Below are 15,693 nucleotides of genomic sequence, written 5' to 3' on the forward strand. Positions count from 1 at the left end.
TTGAGCCCTCACAAAATCCACAAGGGCAAGTTGACCTATTCATGAGGTAAAGTAGGATTAGTACATCATTTATGTGAAAAAGCAAATTGTGAATAGATTTTTCGGAGTAGTCAATGGCATAATGATTGAGAGGAGAAATACAATGAGATCTATGCTACTGCCAGCTGTCAGAGGAGCTGGGGTGGGGGAGGGGTGAAGCCGTTGCTTTGACATGCAAGTACTCTGACGAAAAGAAGAGGAAATGTGATCAGCTGTACTAAGAAAGAATAAAGTATTGGTCTTGACTTTACACTCTCTATGAGTAAATACATTTATCCATCAACTTTTTATAGCTTGAATGGATATTAATTTCATTTTCCATTCGGTAGATCCCGTAGGTGTATTTATTTGTTGTATTGTAGGCTATGGTGTGTTATGGATTATAAACTGGTTAGTTTGGGTCCTGGAGGCTGATTGGTTGAAAGCTGTGGTATATCAGACAATATACCACGGGTGTGATGCAAAAATACTTGTTTACTGTTATATTTATGTTGGTAACCAGTTTATAATAGCAATAACGCACCTCTGGGATTTGTGGTAGCCAGTTTATAATAGCAATAAGGCACCTCGGGGGGTTTGTGGCATATGGCCAATATACCACTGATAAGGGCTGTTTCCAGGCACTCCATATTGCGTCATGCATAAGAACAGCCCTTAGCCGTGGTATTTTGGCCATTTACCAAACCCCCTCTGGCCTTATTGCTTAATTATAAACCACTTATTCCTTTGAGCTAAACATTCAAACTAATGTCACAAATAAGAAAAAGGCAAAAGGTTGAATAGTCAAATTACCTTTTCAGTGATAATTTGTTTTGTTTTTTAAAGGCAAAGCTATAGGGCTATCATTCAATTCTTGAAAAGCACAATGACCTGCTCCTACATAGCACATCATCCCACATGTAGCTGAGTTTTAGGTCCCCATCCCCCCTCCCCAAATGGTGCTCTGTTCTGTTGCAATGGGAAGTGGAGTGAGAGACATGTAAAAGGTAGTCAACATGGCGTTGAGAATTTTGCTTATCACAAAGAGTTGCTAAAACATTGCTATTTTATTTAGGCCTAGTTGCTAACTAACTGTGGCTGTCTCAAATTGAAATAATGTAGGATACAAACACATTTGTACTAGCCCATACCTTAGTCTTATACAGAATAGTCACACTAGCCAATTCATTATCTTATCTAGGGCTATCCTCTTAACTCTCAGACCAAATCAATAGCTGACTAATCATCCCATGACACAAACGTCATTGCAATGATTACATTTGTTATTGTCTTTTGTAGGACAGGCCTTATATCTACAGACGTTCTGTAACCTTGCTTTCGTAAGAGATACATTTTTGTGCGTCTCACGTTGTGCGTCCCCTTTGTGCGTCCCACATGACAGCGGAGACCTTGAGAAATAGCATATTAAACCATTGTTTATTCTTTAGATTAGAATAATTTACTTCATAAAAAGTTTCGCCCACGTGACTGTCCCTGTCTAGCTTCTCGGGCTGTGAAGTGCACGCGCTACATCGCTCCCGGATTCGTTAAGAGCGCGCTTCAGAATTCAACAGCTGCACAGTGAGGATGCAAGCATTGAAAAAGAACAATATGACCGACAAACAATTGTAGCAAGGTGAACTATAGTAGCTACTATTCTTGAACTAGTTTGGCGATAGGGCATAACACGCAGTTTATTTCACAACTAGCTAGATAACTATTTTCGATTAATCGAAAGTTTACATGGAAAGCTTGAATTGGTAGATATTGGTGAGTTTTCGTGTTACAGTTTTATCTGAAACAAACATCAGTGTACCAGTATTGATTGCTAGCTAAGTATTTCTGAAGGTGAACTCAAATTATGGTTCATTTGGATGACTGTTTTATTAGCTATGTTTGAGTCCAGAAATTGTTAGCGATGTCTTTGCTCCTGCTAAATTAGGAACTAGCGTGTTTAGCTAGCTAACGTTAGCCAGCTAGCTAACTGGCAGAACTTTGCAATGTTTGATAGGAAACCGCTGTCCCAATGCTTCAGATCATCTGAGTATCACAGTGGTTAGCAAACGTTAGTTTAACTAGCTAGTGCTAGTAAGCAGGATGTAGCTAGCCGCCTAGCTAGCAAAACGAGTTACAAAAGTGATAACGTTAACGTTAGTGTCTGTATTATTCAATTATAGCAAGGTATATCCAAATGTATCACCAATAGAAAAGCCATGATATGCAAGATTTATCTTTTTGGTTGTGATATATGAATAGCTATAGCTAACGTTAAGATTTCACATATTAGCCATCTAATTTGGCATGCATTACAGATTCATAACCGTTGGATTAACGCGACCAGTGCATCATTTGTTTTTGTTTTATCACGTTGCATTCGTTGGAGAACAATAATCGCTCGAGAACAAATTGGAGACCGGTTTGAATAACTATGACTAGCAGAACTGTATCTTATTTAAAAAAAAATAGGTGGTTGACTGGGATGGGTCACACAGAGAAGCCAAATATTTTAGGATGAGTTTATTTTCTCATCATGGAGGATGGCACTTGTAACTTCCTTATGAAACGGTCTACAACTTTAACTGATTGCCAACACTGGCTTGTTGAACAAAGAATGAACATATTCTGCTAGGTCAGAATACATTTACTCAGAAGTGGAAACCAAAATAGGACATTGAATTACCAGTAATTTACCTGCTGTTTGTAGATACTATCAAACTGTTTATGCAATATCATCATTTTAACTATGTAGTCATGTATCAACTAGTTTGTCCAGTTATTCCACATTTTATCAAACTGCTAAAAATATATAACCAAGCCAAGGCTTTGCCAGTCATGCAATAATAGCAAACTGTTGAATGATGTGTTAAATATGTAGCCACCTGCAGTAAAATTATGTATTCTTCACACTAGTTTATCATGCTAGGAAGTTTATAGTCTCATATCTAGTTTCAATATGAGAACTTCTGTTTTATTTGAGTCATCTTGGTGCCTTTTAGAAGTCTTAGGCCAATTCACCTTGCCATGATGATATCATCTATTTCTTCCATGTTTCTTCTACAGGAATCTATTTATTAAGACCTAACTCCCCTGAATGATTCACTGATAATATTCCACAATGATATTCAGGAACGTCATCCAGTAACTCCTTACTAATAGAATACTCAAGTATATAGATCAATTGCACAACTTTTTAGGAGGAAATGCCAACTCACCCATTGTTGCCATATGTGGAAAGTCCAGATGGACTTGGACAAGACAGTCTAAACATTAGTAGTGGTGCTAGCATGCCAGGGGCTGGCTCCAGCATGACCCCTCACAGTAACATCACTGACAAGGCTGAGCCTCAGCCTGAGGAAAGCCTGCTGGAAGCCCTTGACTGCATGTTTTGTGACCAGACCTTCACACACCAAGATGACCTGGGCCCACACGTCCTGACCCAGCACCCCACAACACTGTTCGAACCAGCCGTTTTGCGTGTGGAGGCCGAGTACTTGATCCCAGGTGAGAGGGCCAGGTCCAAACCCAGTTTGCCATCTGTAAAGGAGGTGGAGGTGTTTAGCTGCGTTGTGTGTGATCGGGCCACAGAGGACGCCAACGAGCTGGAGAGCCACATGCGGACACACAAGGACTGTTTCACTTTTCACTGTAACCTTTGTGGCCGGCGGTTCAAGGAACCCTGGTTTCTCAGGAACCATATCAGGTTCCATAAGACAAAGGCCCAGCAGAACCTGGACGGTCCAATTATTATCAATGAAGTCATCCAAGACCAAGTCCCAGAGGCTGTAATCACGCCTTACAAAATGTGCTTTACCTGTGGATTCTTTTTCCCCGATAAAGACAGTTTGGTGGAACACAGTAAAGTACATCGTAAAGAATCAGAGGCTGATGAAGACAGAGAAAATGATGGACTGGAATATCCCCTCAGTCAAGAAGGTTTTTTACAGGGCCTCAACCTTCGCCCCCTATCTGAGAAAAGTAGTATGACACCAGAGAGATCCTCCAGATGGATTGCTCAACTAGACCCGTACAACACTTACCAGGCCTGGCAACTTGCCACGAAGGGAAAGGTAGCAGTTGGTCCAAGTGTGGCTAAAGACATAGGCCTAAGCCAAGACAACAGCTCTGACAATGAGGACTCTGGCTCAGATAAAGAAGAACTGACAAATATCTGGTCAGAAGGCCAAGGAGGCGACAACAAGCGTGTTAAAGAAAACTTCAGTAGAGATCTGAAATCCAGACAGACTACAGAAGAGATTCAATCACCAGAGCCTGATCAGAAGTCAAGTCGAAATGATAAGCCGACGCACTGTGAGGACTGTGGGAGGACGTTCAGGACGTACCACCAGCTTGTTCTCCACTCCAGGGTGCACAAGAGGGAGAGGGGCGAGGGGGAGAGCCCCACCACCTCCATTGATGGCAAGCTCTCCAGAGCAGGGTCCCCCAGAGAGGAGGGGTCTGAAGACGGGTCGGAGGTGGGAGCACAGGGATATGCCTTCTATTCAGGTATGCATCAACTTAATGTTAAGCAAAGGTGGATTTATTTAAATGTCGATTTGTTTACAATGGCTTCCTCTGCTGTTCATTTGCAGACTGTGCAAATGCACTTGCTTCACACAAGTTTTTGTAAGTAGGCTATTTGATTTCTTCACATGACTAATCTCCTGTTTTTGCTTCCTCTACAGATAAAAGTGAAGATGGCTTTGATCGAATGAAGGTGAAACATCTTGCGTCCTCCAGGGAATGTAGTTACTGTGGCAAGACATTCCGTTCCAGCTATTACCTCAACATTCACCTCAGGACGCATACAGGTAAACCTTATGTAATACCGGGAAGCCTGATTATGATTAAGAAATAGGCTGCACAATTGGGAAATGCGAGTTGAGATGAATAGCCTATATTTGTCTTTAAGGTTTAACATGAAGTTGGATTGGCTTACTTGTGCTGTATGTAATGATTTCAGCATTTGATCAATCTGAAGACTATTTGCTGTTTGGTCCATATTATGCTTATGTAATTACATGTTTGTCTTTTCAGGTGAAAAACCATACAAATGTATATACTGTGACTATGCTGCAGCCCAGAAAACCTCACTGAGATATCACTTGGATAGACGTCACAAGGACAAACCTTACACTGACATCCCTAATAAGCCTGTGGTATCCGTGCCAACTCCCATTTTGAAAGAATTCCCCAGAAACAGACAAGACAAACAGGTCCCCAACAGGTCCAAACTATGGCAGACTCCCAATGTCAGACTAGCAACCAAACCTCGTGCCAATGTAAAACCAGAGGATAGATTTAATAGCATTGGTGGCAAGCTTGCCAGCCCACTTGCTCAAGTGAATGCTGAGAATGGGAAATTGATTACTACGGATGCTAACTCCTCTTTTGCTGATGAAGCACACATAAAACGCCCTGTACCTGTTAACCTGAAGATGGAAGGAAAGGAGATAGACAAGGGCATTGAGGCTCCATTAAATTTGTCCTTAAAAGTGTCATTCTCCATCTCCGCCACCCTAATACCAAGGAACGCATTGTTTTCAAATGTCTGTTCGTCCTGTGCCTTTAGCACTCTGTACCCAGAGGTCCTGCTCATGCACAAGAAGCTGGTTCACAAGGAGAAGTCGGACACAACCAAGAAGAACAGAAGTCTTAAACAGAAGCGTTACACTGGCTGCCCCCCTGCCCTAGAGGGAAAAGATGTCCCCCCGCTGCCTCCTATTGACAGAAGACACCCTCGGCGGACCAAATCCCCAACCCCCCAGCCTCCTGGAAAATCTGCAGGGAAGACCCACCCTACCGACTCTCCTCATGGGCCTAAACGGTCCCAGACCAGCGAACCACCACAGAGGGAGATGGCCCTGGACACTCAGCGGTACAGGATGATGATGGAGCATCGCACCAGTCAGGGCCAGTCCAGGTTTACAGATCCAGCTGAACAATCCAACACCAGCGGTAGAAAAGATAACTGGTCTGTAGTGGACAGACCGAGGCAGAGCCCCTCGGACAGCAGAGGGCTGAGCGGACAGAGCGTAAGCAGCGGCCCAGGCAGAAACTGGAACGGCGTGGTATGGCCCTCCAACACTGCTAAACTGTGCCTCTCCAGCCGGTTCGGTAGTCTGCCCCCGATGGACTTCGGTGGTGAACCCACCAGCAAGAGACCGAGGTACTCAGTGCTTCCCGGAAGGGAAACGGACACTGTTGAGACGTCTAGCTTTAGGACCGAGTACAACAGACTGCTGAACTCCGGGAGACCCCAAGTGAAAAACTCCTTGTCGTCACAAGGAACCGCTCTCTCTAACAGCAGGCCTCAGGCCTATGCCCCGGGCAAAGCGTCCAACCCTCCAGCCTCTGCAACCAGCAGCAGTATGGAGACGGACTGGAATATGATCAACATCCTCCGCTCCTACACCCCCAGTGACCTGGCCTCCCTCTACCACCCCACCGTGGCTAACCCCAGTCATGGAGCGCTGACCAACCCAAGAGGTATGAGCTAAAATATTTATATTTTCTATAAATGTGAAATTCATTCATACCATTTTCATGTTAGTGTAGTTGCAAATGTCATGGGGTTCCATCTTAGAGTTGAAAAGCTATATCAAATATTGTCACTATTACGATTTATATCAAACATTACTTTGGGGCTACTCCTAAGATTGTCCTTCTCCTTTTCCTAGGGAGTAGGCAATCACTCTACCCAGCTAGTATGCTACAGAGGAGAGCCTATTCCAGCCCCATCAGTAGTGAACACAGTGGGCCCTCTGACAAAAGTACTTAGCTGTTCTAATGGTAGGCTATTATTTTGGTTGACTTCACCGGCCACGTAAGTAACTATGCCTGTCTTTAAGTTTTGTGTTCGGATAATATAATATATTTTATCGCCTTCCATAGGTTTGAAGTACGCTGAGAACTTCATGCTGCCACCATCTTCTTTTGAGAGCTTAGCTGGAGGAAAGGCTTAACCCATAGATGACCCACCCCAACTGTGATCTGTAGATACACATCGATCCAATACCAACCGAGTTTACAGTTTGTATGTATTGAAGAATGACTGTTTGAATATCATATTGGTATTGGTTGCACTAGATAAAACATTTATTTTAAGTGTTCGGAGGATAAATTACCTTTTTGTTTGTTAATATGCTGCTCTGTCTGATTGTATAAGTCAGCAATCAAAGGGCTATGTATTTGTCAAAGCACTGATGTTGGGTAGGGTTTTATCTGACATACAGCTTGACGTCTTGGTTTACAAAACAAGCTATAGTAACAATCTGTATGTTGATGTATGTTACCTCAAAGTCAGTTTAGGGACTGTTGACGCTCAAGTAGTCAGTTATTTTTGTGACGATATGATGCTGCTGTAGCTATCATTTCTACTATTGAGCCAATGCATTTTGGAGAGTTGAGAGTAAAATATCTGATGTGCCTCTCAGTAGTAGTTTCCCTGGATAAACATTATGATCAGAGCCTGAAGCGAGGGATTCCTGCTACCAGATATTCTGTTAAATGTATGTAGAAAAGGCTGCTGGTTCTGTTCCGTCTATAGATTCCTCAAAACCCACTATTCTTAAACAGTGGTAAAACATGGACCAAATATCAACAGAATTCCTGAGGGATTCTACTTTTTGTGTAGTATGCTCATGCTATGCAGGATCTTGAGATTGTTATTGAGTCTTTTGCATCAGGTTTTGTTAACTTGGCTGCCTGCTTTGTAGCTGGTTTCTCTGAAGCTCTGTTTTACTACGTCTTGATACTGTATGTAAGTCAGGGAGAGTGGAAGGCTCACTGAAGGAATAGCTCAAAACATTGTACACTCTGAAGAAAAAACAGTCTCAGGTTTCAGACCTCAATTTGATTTGGGCTCTGATACGCTTCAACTTCATTTTTGCATTAACTATTACAAATTAATGCACATTATGTAGAAAGCGTTCTGATATTTTCAAGCAATGTGGATACATCAGACTTCTGTTATTTCATATTTTTGCTGGTATAAATTTTTGGGTGTTTTATTTATTTCTGTTAATTTGTTTTTGTTTTCTACATGTAAAAAGTTAAATATCGTTTAACGTTTGTACGACCATTACAATATAATAGTCAATTACATTTGGGGCATAGACGAGTAGTGTTATAATCGTTTTTTGTTTACTTTGAAAATGTCTACAGGTAGGTTTTCAAGTCTTACTAAAGGCCTACCACCTTCCTGTTTATGTAACCTTTGAAACAACTTGTCAATCTAAAATAGTTTTCAAGTCTGATTTTGTTTTCATCTCTGATCACTGGAAATAGACAAGGTGCTGAAATGTACTGATTTCCCCTGTCCTGCTGTCATTATTAGCATGGTGTTAAGTTATGTTATTAACATTTAAATTTGGTTTAGGTATTCGGTAATTCTTGTGACCGATTCTGGACTTGACCTGTTTGGTTGAAGTTACTCATGCAACGATGCTATGTCTGCCTATACAGATGCTATGTCTGCCTATACAGTACTTGATATGATTTCCACGTTTGGCGTACGGAAGCCTAATAAATTGTGGCCATGTCAATACATGCATTTTTTTGTTTTTCAGTTTGTACTTTTCAATGTTGTGATCTCATTTGTTTTCGTGGTCTTTTGACTTAGATCAAAGGCAATTGTTGCAGTTGTTGTAAACGAGAGTAGAGGGACCCAATTCACACTCAGACCTTCGGTCTTTGCAGAAATGAAACATTTTGGTAAAATGTCACATTTATTTACAAATCATTTGACATTTTTGAAAATGTATTCCATTTTTGTAATTGTTTCAATGAGAATAGTGTATTTGTTTAATCTTTGCACAATAAAGAAATTGTGTAAAGTATTTACCATATTTTCAGTTACATCTTAGTCCACAAGCCTGTACTTTGGTTCATTCAATGTATGGAAAATGTATTAACTGTAGGTGAACACCAGAGGGCAGTGTATACAAACTTAAAGAGTCTAGCAACACACAGGCAGGTGGTGGTTCTGTGGCGACACATTCTGGTAGACTGGTGCAGGAATGCTTAGCTGCAGATCTTTGATTTGTCTCTGTGTTGTCAGGTTTATATTGTTGATAATGATAATAGCATTTGATGTTGATGCAGGGTGGCATTTTGTAATAAAAGGGACATGAAGGACACATTTTTGTCAATCACTAAACGTAACTGTGTCCACATCTGTGTAGATTGGTGGTGTATTCCTATGGTAATACGGTTGTACATTTGCTTATAATCAATGGGTTGTATCCGTCAGATTGAGGTACAGTGCATTCGGAAAGTATTCAGACCCCTTGACTTTTTCCACATTTTGTTACGTTACAGCCTTATTCTAAAATTGATTTAAATAAAAAAAAATCCTCATCAATCTACACTGAGTACCCCATAATGACGAAGTGAAAACTGGTTTTTAGACATTTTTGCAAATGTTTTAAAAACAGAAATAAGTTATTTACATAAGTATTCAGACCCTTTGCTATGAGACTTGAAATTGAGCTCAGGTGCATCCTGTTTCCATTGATCATCCTTGGGATGTTTCTACAACTTGATTGGAGTCCATGTGATAAATTCCATTGATTGGACATGATTTGGAAAGGCACACACCTGTCTATATAAGGTCCCACAGTTGACAGTGCATGTCAGAGCAAAAACCAAGCCATGAGGTCGAAGGAATTGTCCGTAGAGCTCCGAGACATGATTGTGTCAAGGCACAGATCTGGGGAAGGGTGCCAAAAAATGTCTGCAGCATTGAAGGTCCCCAAGAACACAGTGGCCTCCATCATTCTTAAATGGAAGAAGTTTGGAACCACCAAGACTCTTCCTAGAGCTGGCCGCCTGGCCAAACTGAGCAATCGGGAGAGAAGGGCCTTGGTCAGAGAAGTGACCAAGAACCCGATGGTCACTCTGACAGAGCTCCAGAGTTCAAGACGGAAGCCACACCTCAGTAAAAGGCACATGACAGCCCGCTTGGAGTTTGTCAAAAGGCACCTAAAGACTCTCAGACCCTGAGAAACAAGATTCTCTGGTCTGATGAAACCAAGATTGAACTCTTTGGCCTGAATGCCAAGCGTCACGTCTGGAGGAAACCTGGCACCATCCCTACAGTGAAGCATGGTGGTGGCAGCAACATGCTGTGGGGATGTTTTTCAGCAGCAGGGACTGGGATTCTAGTCCGGATCGAGGGAAATATGAACAGAGCAAAGTACAGAGCGATCCTTGATGAAAACCTGCTCCAGCAGGACAACGGCCCTAAGCACACAGCCAAGACCACGCAGGAGTGGCTTCGGGACAAGTCTCTGAATGTACTTGAGTGGCCCAGCCAGAGCCCAGACTTGAACCCAATCGAACATCTCTGGAGAGACCTGAAAATAGCTGTGCAGCGACGCTTCCCACCCAACCTGACAGAGCTTGAGAGGATCTGCAGAAAATAATGGGAGAAACTCCCCAAATACAGGTGTGCCAAGCTTGTAGCGTCATACCCAAGAAGACTTGAGGCTGTAATCGCTGCCAAAGGTGCTTCAACAAAGTACTGCGTAAAGGGTCTGAATAGTTATGTAAATGTAATATTTCCGTTTTTTATTGTTTATAAATTTGCAAACATTTCTAACATGTTTTTGCTTTGTCATTATGGGGTATTGTGTGTAGATTGATGAGGAAAAAATTCAATTTCATCAATTTTAGAATGTAACGTGACAAAATGTAGAAAAAGTAATGGGGTCTGAATACTTTCTGAATGCACTGAGCACACTATTGTTGACTGTTCCTGGCCTGCATCAGAATCCTGAGCAAAAAGGATGATACTGACAAAGCATATCATAATTGTGGTTTCTGTCAATGCTAAATTACAAGGGACAGTCTCCAGCACATTGAACACTTTAAACGTTGATATTTGTTCTTATTTTTGAGTACACCACATCTGTTTGCTGTCTGTTCCCCAGGGCCAGTGCTGTGTAATCTATTGCATTAGCTCACATTAGTGCATATCGCCCATGGGCCTTGGTAATCATAAACGCAAAATGAGCATTTCACTTAGCATCACCCTCAGATCCCCCACACTGTGGAGAACTTGGTGCAGATGCGTGGCAAAGCAGAGAGGAAGAGGACAGAAGCGGACTTCATCTGATGACACGCTTCCTGTTGCTCCGAATCCTCCAACTCCACGCTAATGCTCTTGTAAAGTTTTTCTGCTTTACAAAACTTGCTCAAGGGTTTTATGTTTTTTTTTTAAGTCACCATAACAAGCAAATATATAGACCTACTACTCTATTTTTCCCAGTGCTTTTTTTTGCGGCCCATACGTTTTGTTTCCACATAGTTCAGAGGAGGTCCAGGAGCTTGCTAATTTTTAATGATTTTTAAAAGTAGTTTCATTTCAGTGCATGATTTCAACATTCACAATTATAGCAAAAATATCCCATCAGATCACCTTCTGTGAGCTTGTGTAGGTTGTCAACAGTTGAAATAGCATATACAGTGAGTATACAAAACATTAAGAACACCTGCTCTTTCCATGACAGACTGACCAGGTGAATCCAGGTGAAAGCTATGATCCCTTATTGATGTCACTTGTTAAATCCACTTAAATCGGTGTAGATGAAGGGGAGCAGTCAGGTTAAAGAAGGAGTTTTAAGCCTTGAGACAATTGAGACATGTATTGTGTTTGTGTGCCATTCAGATGGTGAATGGGCAAGACAAAATATTTAAGTGTCTTTGAATGGGGTATGGTAGTAGGTAACAAGCACACCGGTTTGTGGCAAGAACTGCAACGCTGCTGGGTTTTTCCACGCTCAACAGTTTCCCGTGTATATCAGGAATGGTCCACCACCCAAAGGAAATGCAGCCAATTTGACAACTGTGGGAAGCATTGGAGTCAACATGGGCCAACATCCCTGTGGAATGCTTTCGACACCTTGTAGAGTCCATTCCCCGATGAATTGAGGCTGTTCTGAGGGCAAAAGGGGGGCTGTGCAACTCAATATTAGGAAGGTGTTCCTAAATATTGTCCCCCCCATCAATCTACACACAATACCCCATAATGACAAAGCAAAAACAGGTTTTTTGAAAATCTTGCAAATTTATAACAAATAACAGAAAAATTACATTTACATAAGTATTCACAGCCTTTACTCAGTACTTTGTTGAAGCACCTTTGGCAGCAATTTTTTTTCTCCCAGGTCTCTCCAGAGATGTTTGATCGGGTTCAAGTCCGGGCTTTGGCTGGGCCACTCAAGGACATTCAGAGACTTGTCCCGAAGCCACTCCTGCGTTGTCTTGGCTGTGTGCTTAGGGTTGGTGTCCTGTTGGAAGGTGAACCTTTGCCCCAGTCTGATGTCCTGAGCGCTCTGGAGCAGGATTTCATCAAGGATCTCTCTGTACTTTGCTCCGTTCATCTTTCCCTTGATCCTGACTAGTCTCCCAGTCCCTTCCACTGAAAAACAACCCCACAGCATGATGCTGCCACCACCATGCTTCACCGTAGGGAGGGTGTCAGGTTTCCTCCAGATGTGACGCTTGGCATTCAGGCCAAAGTGTTCAATCTTGGTTTCATCAGATCAGAGAATCTTGTTTCTCATGATCTGAGAGTCCTTTAGGTGCCTTTTGGCGGACTCTTGTGCATTTTACTGAGGAGTGACTTCCGTCTGGCCACTCTACCATAAAGGCCTGATTGGTGGAGTACTGCAGAGATAGTTGTCCTTCTGGAAGGTTCTCCCATCTCCACAGAGGAACTCTGGAGCTCTGTCAAAGTGACCATCGGGTTCTTGGTCACCTCTCTGACCAAGGCCCTTCTCCCCCGATTGCTCAGTTTGGCCGGGCGGCCAGCTCTAGGAAGAGTCTTGGTGGTTCCAAACTTCTTCCATTTAAGAATGATGGAGGCCACTGTGTTCTTGGGGACCTTCAATGCTGCAGACATTTTTTGGTACCCTTCCCCAGATCTGTGCCTCGACACAATTCTGTCTCGGAGCTCTGTAGACAATTCCTTTGACCTCATGGCTTGGTTTTTGCTCTGACATGCACTGTCAACTGTGGGACCTTATATAGACTTGTGTGTTCCTTTCCAAATCATGTCCAATCAATTGAATTTACCACAGGTGGACTCTAATCAAGTTGTAGAAACATCTCCAGGATGATCAATGCAAACAAAATGCACCTGAGCTCAATTTCGAGTCTCATAGCAAAGGGTCTGAATACTTATGTAAGTGAGGTACTTTAATTTTTTTATTTTTTATAAATCTACAAACATTTCTAAAAAACAGTTTTCGCTTTGTCATTATGGGGTATTGTGTGTAGATTGATGAGGGAAAAAATATTTTTAATCAATTTTAGAATAAGGCTGTAACGTAACAAAATGTGGAAAACGTCAAGGGGTCTGAATACTTTCCGAATAGAGTATATATGGCCATGGCCTGTTCTCATTTTTATAAAAAATTTTTTTTTTACCTTTATTTAACTTGGCAAGTAAATTAAGAACAAATTCTTATTTACAATGACGGCCTACCAAGAATCAAAAGGCCTCCTCTGGGGACGGGGGAAAAATAAAATAAAATTGGACAAAACACACATCACGACAAGTGAGACACCACAACACTACATAAAGAGAGACCTAAGACAACAACACAACATGATGCAGTTTAGATATTACTGCACTCCTTTCTCTAATCTAACAGGGTCTGATAACTGAGACTGAAGGCTACAGTTCCCCTGAGATTATTAGACCAATATCCACTGGGGCTCAGTCGTATTCACAGGAGCGCTTTCTTTTGCTGATAAAGGGATCTGGTGCATAGCTAACTGTTGTACCAAGTACTATTATGAAGGTGGTACAACTACACATCTCAAAGCTGTATCTGCAATAAGAGGGTTGCATTGCAACATTTTGTTGTTCTATAAGCTATTATTAGAAAGCAGCAAGATTTCATTGACAAGACAAATGTGCATTGCTTCAAAATACACATTGAGCCATTGAGTGCTGTTTAGTCACATCAATTCCATTTTCATGTTATTATTATATTCATCCATATAGAAAGCATTAAGGATTCCCTAGCAATGAATCGGCTACTGCACGTAGTAAGCCCATTTTGAAGGTTTTGATGCCTCTTTTATGTCAACTTCTGTTATATTTTTGATGGTGATATCATCGTGTTTGCTTTCCTGAGAAGGCATTTCAGTCAGTGGCCAGTTTAGTGTATATTTCAATACCCAATGTTCTTTCATGTCTACTGTACGTTGACATTCATCTGTACAAAAAGCCTAGATAGGGATGACAGCAAAGTTGTGAAACCTATTGTTATTCTTCAAAACATATAAATCCTTGACATGGTCAAATAACTCAAGCATAGATTGGTAACTTTTTTCTAATTTGGCATACAGAAACTAGAGGCAATGAGAGGCCAGTAGTAACTTGGTCCAAAATAAATGGCACCGATTGGCCTATAGGTGGCGCTGTTATAAGCAGTCTCACTTAAACCCTCATATCCGCCGCCCCGTTTGACCTAGACTTTGTATGTAGGTGTCTTTCCTCATGCTGAACAAATTTGCCTCAAGGACCCATAAGGTCCGTCAGGATAGATTTTCTTCCATCTTGGAAATTTTGCAAAACCTTGGAAAAACGTATTCTCATGAACCATAAGCGTCCAAAGTTGGTGTTAAAATAACACCAAATTCAGTATGTAGGCCCATGCTACATCTCATGTTACATCGAATTTGGTCACAATAGTCCCTAGTTTAAGAAAATAACATTGATGCTTTCAAAGATGGCCACATATGAGGGTTAGATGCATATTAGCACATACGCTAATATGCAAAAATATGCAAGAAATACTTCAGAAATCTTCTCATGAACTATAGGCACAAATGACACCAAATTCGGAAAGTGGTACATGTCTTAATTTAGTTTGAGAAAATATAAGGGATTGGTCCAAAGATTTATTGACAAATCCAAAATCAGATTTTATGTGTCCACTCCACAGTGGCTTATCAACTTGAAACTTGTCGCTATCATGGACGTCCCTAAGATGAACCACACTGAATTTGGTATTTATATCTCAAAAAACAAGGAAACTATTAACTAATTCTTTGCAAATGCAACGTTAATGCTCAAAATCATCTTCTCCTCATGAACCATATATGAAACTGCCAGTATATTATCCCTTTTTTTTCTACAGAAGGAGAGGGAAATATTGGTTTGTTAAATAACAGAAAAAAGCCATGAATTAATAGATATGATCTGTTTAAAATGACAGATTGTCTTTAAAATAATGGAAAGTAACCATTTCAATTCTATGTAAAATAATAAAATTTTTTTAATAAACTGCAGTACTTTTAACGTTATTTAATGTTTAAACATTTAGCTAAACGTTATTTAAACGTCTGATTAAATTACTATTTAATTAAATATATATATATTGGCTAGTTAATTTACATCTGAAACCCCCAACTTTAATTGAAAATGTCAGTATTTTGATAAGGCAATCCTATGAAATTGCTGTTTAATACTGTATACAGTGCCTTCGAAAAGTATTCAGACCCGTTGATGTTTTCCACATTTTGTTACGTTACAGCCTTATTCTAAAATGGATGAAATATTTATTTTTTCTCAGTATTCTATACACAATACCGCATAATGATGAAGCAAAAACAGGTTTTAGAAATGGTTGCTAATTTATTAAAAATAAAAAACAGAAA

General features: G+C 41.0%; 1 protein-coding gene across 2 annotated transcripts; it reads left to right on the forward strand.

Moving 5' to 3' along the window:
* The first annotated feature begins 1,594 nt into the window (after window positions 1-1,594).
* Window positions 1,595-9,153, forward strand: LOC311149989 (zinc finger protein 217-like). Of its 2 annotated transcripts, XM_084187221.1 has the most exons (6): window positions 1,595-1,788; window positions 3,079-4,521; window positions 4,701-4,826; window positions 5,053-6,504; window positions 6,696-6,807; window positions 6,910-9,153. In XM_084187221.1, exons 2-5 carry the CDS (start codon window positions 3,219-3,221, stop codon window positions 6,794-6,796), a joined length of 2,982 nt encoding a protein of 993 aa, XP_084043347.1. In that variant the 5' UTR covers window positions 1,595-1,788; window positions 3,079-3,218; the 3' UTR covers window positions 6,797-6,807; window positions 6,910-9,153. The 2 variants fall into 2 exon arrangements, with proteins under 2 accessions (XP_084043347.1, XP_084043346.1); XM_084187220.1 differs by lacking the exons at window positions 1,595-1,788; window positions 6,696-6,807 and having other exon boundaries at window positions 3,126-4,521.
* Window positions 9,154-15,693: the final 6,540 nt, after the last annotated feature.

This window comes from Coregonus lavaretus (assembly GCF_964263955.1).
Source record: "Coregonus lavaretus genome assembly, chromosome: 22".
Taxonomy (NCBI): Eukaryota; Metazoa; Chordata; class Actinopteri; order Salmoniformes; family Salmonidae; genus Coregonus; species Coregonus lavaretus.